We start from the raw sequence: 8,935 nt of genomic DNA, 5'->3' as shown, positions 1-8,935 counted from the left end.
TTAGGGACACTGCCAACTTCAATAAAGTACTTGAATTGTGTATTAAATGTTCAATACATTCCTTATTAAGTATTAGTTTAATGTTGAACCTCCATCTGTTAATGTTTTATGTGCCTGAGTTAATTTGATTTGATTAATATGGTCCAGTAGACTTTTTTAGAAGTCTACTGGACTACTCAACCAATTTAGAGAGAGAGGACACAGTCTATCTTTGAAGTCCTTTTATGTGGTGCTAAATAGAAAGTCAGTTCTTTAGGAGTGGAATACTGCTAAAGAACTGGTAATACTCAACTTCTGAAATTGAACATTTTTACAACTTACAGCTTTTGAAAAAATTCAATGGGAATGAGTGTTGCCAATATAAAATTTTCTGTCCACAGGAAATCTACACTGGTGCTAAAATGGATTCTTCTTTGGACCTGTCAGCCACTTCTCTTCCTTCACGATGTATCAGCTGTCAATCTGCGGCAGTTCATTGGATGTGCAGTTCGGGAATTCACCTTCCTTGCAAAGAAGCCTGGTTGTGGTGGTTTGCTCATCACTACTGATGCCTGCTGGGGGCGCTGTGAGACATGGGAGGTGAAAAGCACAAAAATAACCACTACGGTGAAATCTACAGTGCCCCTGAGGTGCAAACCACTTCAGCAAATTGAAAGAACAATTACAAATTACAAAACAAGGACAACATGACCGAAAGCACTACAACATGAACAAAACGAAAGAGGTCTGTCCCAGTGGGAGAAGTAAGAAATCGCTTATTGGACTACAGCTCGTATTTACTTTTGAACCGGAAGTTACTCTGGCTTTAAAGATGCATGGCTTTGGTGGATAATGCAAGTCTGCAGTTCACTGAAAATGAAATATGACCAAGTCTGTAGAAAGTCCTCCCTTTGTCTTCAATATTACTTCTCCTTTTAGCAAATGCCTGAAGAGGTATGGCAAAAAATGGGTGAAATTCTTTGAGTGAAGAATTTTTCCCCTCTCCACAACTAAACATGTAAGATTTGATTAGAAAAGTCAGCGCAACATCACCTGAATTCATTTCAGGCTTTTTTTTCTTTGCATCCTTTACATTCTTTCGTTCATGTCGTAGCGCTTTTGTAATTTGTAAGTGTGCTTTCAATTTGCTGAAGTGGTTTGCACCTCAGGGCCACCGTAGAAACCATACTAGGAATGTGGGACTTTTTTAGGATGTGATGAAAACAAACTTAAGTGAGAAAGATATTCAGCCTCCTGTTTGTTTTAACAGGAGGCAATTAATACAGAATCAGAAACAAACATCAGAGGATTGAATGTGTGTAAGGCAGTAAAGAATAGAATATAAACCAAAGAATATACTTTATTTATTCTTTTATTTATTGGGGATTATTGGTTGACTAACTATTACATCCAAGGACTTAAAAAATACTAATACACACACACACATATATGTATACATATATATGTATATATATACATATATATTCACCAAACTTTACACTTGGCATAATGCTGTGAGATAAGTACTGTTGTCTTGGCAACCACCAAACCCAGAGTTGTCCGTCAGATTGCCAGATGGAGAAATGAGATTTTTCACTCCAGAGAATATGGATCCATTGCTCCAGTGGCGGCAACTTTACACCACTGCTTCTGACACTTTGCATTGCACTTGGTGATGTAAGGCTTGGCTGCAGCTTCTCCACCATGGAAACCCATTCCAAGAAGCTCTCTGCTCTTGAGCTAATCTGAAAGGCACATACATTTTGTAGGTTTGTAGCAATTGACTCTGCAGAAAGTTGCCGACCTCTTTGCACAGTCAAGTTACGTGGCATGCCACTTTGTGGATGAGTTGCTGTTGCTCCTAAACACTTCCATTTCTTTATAATACAACTGACAGATGACTGTGTAATATTTAGGATGGAGAAAATGTCATGACTGGATTTGTTGCACAGGTGGCAACTATCACAGTTTCACACTGAAATTCACTGAGCCCTTGAGGACGACACATTCTTTCACAAATATTTGTATAAACAGTCTGCATGTCCTTGTGCTTCATTTCATTCACCTGTGGCCATGAACTTCCAATCAGGACGAATGGAAGTCCTGATTCCGATAATTCGGATGGATATTTCTGTCAATATAATGTAAAATGATAACTGTGAGGCTATTATTGATTTATTTTTATATGTTTTGTCAGGCGTAAATTCATTCCCCCCCCCTGCGTTCCTCCCTCGAGGGTGCAAGAGGTTAAAGGTTATACTGTCTTTAGTGGTCAGAAAGGAAAGTGGGTAATGAGAGAGATGGAAGACATGTGGCAAATGTCACCAAGGTTTGAGGACTAAACCTTCCTTTCTTGGATTATGCTCAGCCCATGTAGGATTATTTTTGATGTTTATGAAAATAAGAAGTTAATAAAAAGAGAACAATTGGTTGATGGCAGCATTATGTCAGCTGACACCCTCCTCACACACAGCCAAACAGAATCCCATACCAGATGTAGCTTCTATGACAAAAACAAGTGCAGGAAAACAAAGAGCTAACAGTTAAAAATAATGGCAAATAATGCAAATTAGAGAAGAATAGAAGAAAGTGAGAAAAAGTGATGAGTTTATTCTCTAGTACTCTAAGCCTATGGCAGCATAACTAAAAATAGATCAGGGTCACCTAAGTCAATCTAACCATAAGTTTTATGAAACAAGAAAGTTTTAATCCTTGTCTTAAATGTAGACTGTCATGTTGGATCCAAGCTTCTTAACCCACATGCGAGAACACAATCAGGTGAGGCAGTGATGAGCAATAATAGTTTATTGAGACCAGGGGAAAAGGATAGGGGAGTGAGTTCTGGAACTGATGACCGGATCGTCTGACTGTCAACGAGAGGCTATCGGTTAGCAAGAGGGGTTGAGTGAGTCTCTTCAGGATAAACAGATTCATTCTTACTTGGAGGAAGTGAGAATGGTTGCTGGCAGAGCGCTGGGTAAGAAGGCTGGGTTGGAGGGCGGACAGGTCGGAGTCCGAATAGGTCCAGAACAACGAACCTCCAGATGGAGTCGAGCTCGGCTGGGAAATCCTGAGGTTTGTCGAAGGAGCGTCCAAAACAACAAAGTGGAATAAATCGCTCAAAATCCCAGGGCAGACGGCACACTCGGGGAGCCACGAGGAGACGGCGGGTTCACCTGGCATGAGAAAACAGGAATTTAGCTCGGAGAAGATCACAGAGGGCCTTTTCGTGAAACAATAGTTACCAAGGTAAACAAGACTCAAGCGACAAGAAGTAGTTCCGCCGCTCCTATATACACCCAGACCGTGCCTTCCAAATAAGCTGCAGGTATGTCAATGGGTTCGGCACCGCATAACTCCAGGGGCTCTGTATCCTGGTGGCATCTGGTGGATGCCACAGGAAGTGGCAGGTGTTCCAAGGAAAAAGGAAAACAAAAAAAAAGAAAACATAGACCCTGACAGTAGACAGGGTATCTGCCTCAGTAAACAAGGAGCTGGTTACACAGGAAAGGACCCTGTTAGCTAAAGTATTTTTCTGTCATTCTACTTTTAGAAACTCTAAAAACTAGCAGTAAACTTGTAACCTGAGAGAAGTGCTCTGCTAGGAACTTCACTAGGAAAGACCATTCCACAAAAGGATTGCCATGATATGCGTTTGTGAAGCCGACCAAAAAGCACCAGGCTTGCAATACCGAATGTTACTGAAGATTTAATATTTAAAAGGAAGAGCAAAAAACAAAGAAAAGAAATCACAAGAAAAACACAAACCATAAATCCATGGGTAGGAGATGAAGGCAAGAGATAGATGGGGAAAAAATCATGAGAGTAGATGAGAGCATCAGTGAAGAAGTGGGTGAGCAAGGAAGGCTCACCCACTATGTTCCTTTATTCTGGGACAGAAGGAATACGTGAGCAGTGATGGGCAGTGAGTTTCATACTTGGTGAGGCACTGACTTAATCAGATGTACAAATATAGACACTGTTTACGTACAGACATTTTGCACATTCAGACAACGCTGGATGGCAAAATGATTATTCTTTACCATGTCATTCCTAGCCGTGCTGCTGTAGCACAATTCTGTTAACTCAATGAAACTTGGAAATTTAGGTATTATTAATTTCACTCTGTTTCACAGCAAAAGAAAAAACCGAAGTACAATTCAAAACCACTACTTTCTCACTCTCTGTATCGGCCAAGCTTCACACAGACTCATTTACATCGCAACTGGGAACGATATGTTATATATGTTTTAGGATTCTACCCAAAAAAATATTAAAAGAATAGAACACTCAGTCTGTTACAGTAATATTTTTGAAGGCTTAATGTTTTATTAATAAGTGATAGCTGTGGTAGATTAGTGATTTATGTTTCCTTCCGGCACGTACATATAATTAAAAACTAAACAAAAGCATTTTGTTGCCATCTTAACTTTACTTATAAATGGAGTCAATGCACCTCTCATTCTGTACAAAAATATCCGTTCATCCAAAGCAAAGTCTATCCTTGACATCCCAAATGCTTTCAGTGTGATTTGGTTTTGAATATGAGTGGTCTTTCTTCCTAGTTTTCTTTGATTACCTCTTGTAATACTCTCCTGTCGAACGCATCCCGAGAACCTGGCTTTTTGGATTTCCCACCTCATGATGCCATGGACTGTTACCCATTGGTTGCCCAAGTCTCTTTCCACCTCCATAGAACCACAACAGTTTCTGGATTTTCAGCTGCAGTCAGAGTGCTCCTCAGCCTCCTCATCTGAAACGTACCTGTCCGCCCTCCACCGTAGCCTCTACCATCTACCCTCTACAAACTTTGTCTGAACTTCACCCCAGAACTTGTGCCACTTCAAAGACCCCTGCAAAGAGTCATTAGCCCAGAGACCACAGTACTTCTCATCCCAGATGGAATCTCATCATCTTCAAGTAAGATCACTCCATTTACCTCCAAGAACTCCTTTGTCTTACACACCTCGAACTCCTGATCTTTTTCTCACTATTCTCAGCGTACAAACAATCCAGGCTTCCATCCACAGGACTAGAACCACACAACTGCACACTTAAACTTTTTTAAAATAAACTTTGTTTATCTTATATCTGTTCTCCTGTCCGTGTTTCTCCATGTGGGTTAAAAGATTCGAGCCCAACATGGCATAAGCTAAATTATGAAAAATCATTTTCTATATTAAATGTTTTTAACAATGTTATTGGTGACATACAGACAGAAGGAACATGCTCTCACTGAGCGGCAGCATTGGTTCACAATGAAGAATCAGACAGGATCCAGACAATGTCAAGCTCTGAATTTTTCTTTTCTTTATGTAGTTCTTCAGACGATTACATTTCAGTTCACAGCACACATCCAAACAGCTCCTCTGATCTGAATCACCTGGCTTTTAAAGCATTGGCTCCCACCACCACTAATTAAGGGGGTGGAGACATTTACATTTCCAAATAGAAAAAAAATATTTCTACTAAACTATATTCCTAGGAAATTATTTATTCAACCACTAACAATTTCAAAACTAAAAAAAAAAAACAATCTGGTCCCAAATCAAAATCCAAAAAAACATCTCCCCACCCTCTCAAACAATGGATGTTCCCCGTGAGGTTGATTGAAAACACCAGCTCCTTTTCAGCACTGCTCATGTGCGAGCTTCCAGGGCAACACATGACCTGACCAGGTGACCTCAAAGAGAAGAGAGAGTGATTAAAACAAGTTAAATAGAGAAAGATATTTCCACCATGAAACATTTACCACAAAATTGGAATATAGGAAGTACAAAAAACAGCACCTGTTAGGGAGGGGGTAAGGCAGCCCGCACAGTTAGCAAGAGGTTGAACAATCAAAGGTCAGGGTCAGCTCACTGCTGGTTCACCAGCTTTGCTTCTGAGCATTTGAAGGGGAAGTTATGGAAATTCAGCTTTTTTGAAGAAAAAATAATCAAAATTGGTTAATCAAAACAAAGAATAAATACTTTATTGCACAAACCACTGGGTGAATGCAGCAATATAAATCTATTATTTTTCCATGACATGTCAGGCTCTTCCTCCCCTGATCACTTGTCACCAATCTGTAGACATAAGCATCTGAAAATATCTTGGTATTTTTCTGATGAATTATGGCTTTTTGTGTGATTATTTTTGGTCATCATGTTAAGTTAAAGTTAACGCTTTCTGTTGAAAAGTGTTATTGAATTTATGGACATGGAAATTATTGATGGAATTCAATATTTATATGTAATCCTATGAAAATATTTCTTACTTTTACTTTTAATATCTGTAATTTTTTTAAGTTTAGGTCTGATAGGTATTTATGAATCTAAATAAAAGAAAAGGAGAAAACCCAGCAAACTGCTGCTTCAAGCCATTCACTGAGCGCTCTGAAGACCCTTTGTTAGGGCTTCTCTTTTATTACAAAGTAGAAAGTAGAAAAGGAATGTGGAGGGAGGCAGATAGGAGTATCCCGAAGATACAAGTGGCTGCAGCTTCAAGGTCTAACAAGTATGAAAGCTTTTCTCAGGGATGTGAATACTGAATCTATTATAACTACCAATGTAAGAATGATAACAAAACATAATTATTCTAACAAGGTCAATGTTATAAAATATGGCAATTATCAGTTTTATCTGAGAAACCATTTGATATTCTTCCTCTTGTTCTCCCAAATATTTTAGCATTTTAAATGAAATACATATTTTATTAAAACCCCATGGAATATAGCAACATGAATAAAGTTTATAGTATTTCTGATATAATCACCCAGGAATGATTTGAGATTGTTTAGGTCAATTATGGAATGTACGCTAGGGGTTGAAAGACTTGATATTTTATAAGGTCAACTACAACATGATAAAAGTTGAGTCAAAGTCGGGGTGATGTTGTATTATGTAAGCGCAAAATGCTTCACAGCAACTTAAGAGGCTTTATCGTCTATATTCACGGCAAATATTGATTGAAAAATTCCCACTTTTACTAAGTCTATTATGCAGAATTAAAAGAAAGAGAAACTTAACATTATCATAGTCTTCTTTGTGCGTAGCAGAGAAAAGTCAGAAAAGTTGCACAGTCACATCCACCCTTTTTTGAAACATTGGCTGTTACTGATGATTGCAGGATAGCTGCACATGTAGGAGTCAAATTATTACATTGACCATTGTGATGCTTTTAGAACATCACAAATCAAACTTATGAGTTACACTTAAATTAAGCACAGGAGAGAGGCATGGGTCCAGCAAACTGAGGACGGGAGTCAGACTCTAGACTCCCCGGACTAGTCTCTTATGCGGGGTGCCACTCTAACCATTAAGCCATGCAACACCCCTATTCTGGTAGCCTCTCTTTGGTAAATTATTTACATTTTTATACCCTTGAAGTATCTGACAAACTCACCTAATACACTTTTTTTATTGTCTTGGGGGAAAAAAAAGCATTTTTTTCACATAATTGTGATTAATCCACAGGCCCGGAATAAAAATTATTGCAGAGTAAAGAATCGACTAGTAGATTAGTTGGTGCAACCACTACTCAAAATTTTAATTGTATGAAATTCTAACTTATTGCAGTTGTAGTTATTATATATTAATGAGTGCTACTGCTCCTGCTGATATTACTATTATTAGTAATAATAAAACAATTCTGCATCCCCAAAACCAAATGAGAAGCAGCATTCAGCTTCAATGCACCAACAATCTGGAACAAACTTCCAGAATATTGTAAAACTGCTGAAACACAGAGTGTGTTTAAATCTAGCCTAGTTTAGAGTTGCTTTTGAAACATCATGGATTAAGAATTTAACAATGGCACTTCACTAAATGTAATGTTTCGATTGTTCATTGTGTGCTGCATGACTTTGTGTTTTTATGTTTTTATGATATGAAGAACTTTGAAATGCCTTGTTGCTGAAATGTGCTATACAAATAAAATTGTACTGATTGATTTCTATTCATTAACATTATTCTCTGTCTTCTACTTTCAGAAGCCAGTGCTGGAATCCCCTTTCATAGAGTCTTACCAGCGAGTTTGTACCTACAACATGACACGTATGGTCAGCGTGAAACTACCCAACTGCAAGCCCAACATTGACCCAATATACACTTATCCTGTGGCCCTAAGATGTGCCTGTGGGTTCTGTCTGACAAGCACCACTGAATGTATAACATCTGTCTGAAAATTGTGTGCAATTCAGATCAGTTCTTTTATTAAATTTCATTTCAGTTCAGTTGTTATTTTTTCAGATGACTTGAATTAAACATACATCCAACTTTGTTATCTGTAACAAAAAGTAAAGTTACCCAAGTACATATTAAATGATTAATGATTGGAATAGCCTGCTTTACTTAAAGCAAATGTATGTATTTACTGAACTTCACACTATATTAAAAAAGGAAGTAATTAAGCCTTCTGACCTTTTGAGAAGTTTCAAGGTGGCAGGATGATGGAGCGCTTCAAAAAAGTTAATTCTGACAAAGAAGAGTACACATTTTTCTTAAATATTATGAGCATGATTTGATTAAAATTAGCCTAATCAGCAGTTTCTTTATTAGTTGATAGTCTTAAAAAGTACATACGTCTTATATACTACCTGGAAATGTTTTAATTCTTTATGAAACAAAAAAAAATAGAAAACTAATCAGTAAAAGTTAAGTGTGATATATGTTTTAGTCCTGAAACTGTTTGCCTGTTTTATAAGAGTTTAAAAATATTATATAAAATGTGCTAATTTTTATAGTTTCTATATGAAATGAACCCATCTATTGTTTGTACCCTGGGAAAGTCTGCAAGGAAGACAGCTTAGACAGTGAATAGATTCATCCCTTGGCTTTGGTAACAGCTGTGTGATCTCTGGCTTACAAACAGCAACACTCATTATGAGTCCACCTCTGAACTGTATGTTAGAACGCATCAGACAATAGAAACACGCCTTGATATAAAAGTAATTGAGATAAAACAGCTTGTCAAA

At 37.9% G+C, this 8,935-nt stretch overlaps 1 protein-coding gene across 1 annotated transcript; it reads left to right on the top strand.

Annotated features, from left to right (window-relative positions):
- Positions 1–345: 345 nt before the first annotated feature.
- Positions 346–8,143, top strand: LOC129356309 (glycoprotein hormone beta-5-like). The gene is made up of 2 exons (XM_055025895.1): positions 346–579; positions 7,952–8,143. Exons 1-2 carry the CDS (start codon positions 346–348, stop codon positions 8,141–8,143), a joined length of 426 nt encoding a protein of 141 aa, XP_054881870.1.
- The last annotated feature ends 792 nt before the right edge of the window (positions 8,144–8,935 follow it).

This window comes from Poeciliopsis prolifica, unplaced genomic scaffold (genome assembly GCF_027474105.1).
Source record: "Poeciliopsis prolifica strain line A6 unplaced genomic scaffold, Auburn_PproV2 SCAFFOLD164, whole genome shotgun sequence".
Lineage (NCBI taxonomy): Eukaryota > Metazoa > Chordata > Actinopteri > Cyprinodontiformes > Poeciliidae > Poeciliopsis > Poeciliopsis prolifica.
The sequence above is the reverse complement of the archived record's forward strand: the minus strand, read 5'-3'. Positions and strand labels throughout refer to the sequence as shown.

Coding starts and splice junctions, on each gene's coding strand:
- LOC129356309 (XM_055025895.1), top strand. CDS start 346: ATGAGTGTTGCCAATATAAAATTTTCTGTCCACAGGAAATCTACACTG. Junction 580..7,951: donor GGCGCTGTGAGACATGGGAG/GTGAAAAGCACA, acceptor TTCTACTTTCAG/AAGCCAGTGCTGGAATCCCC.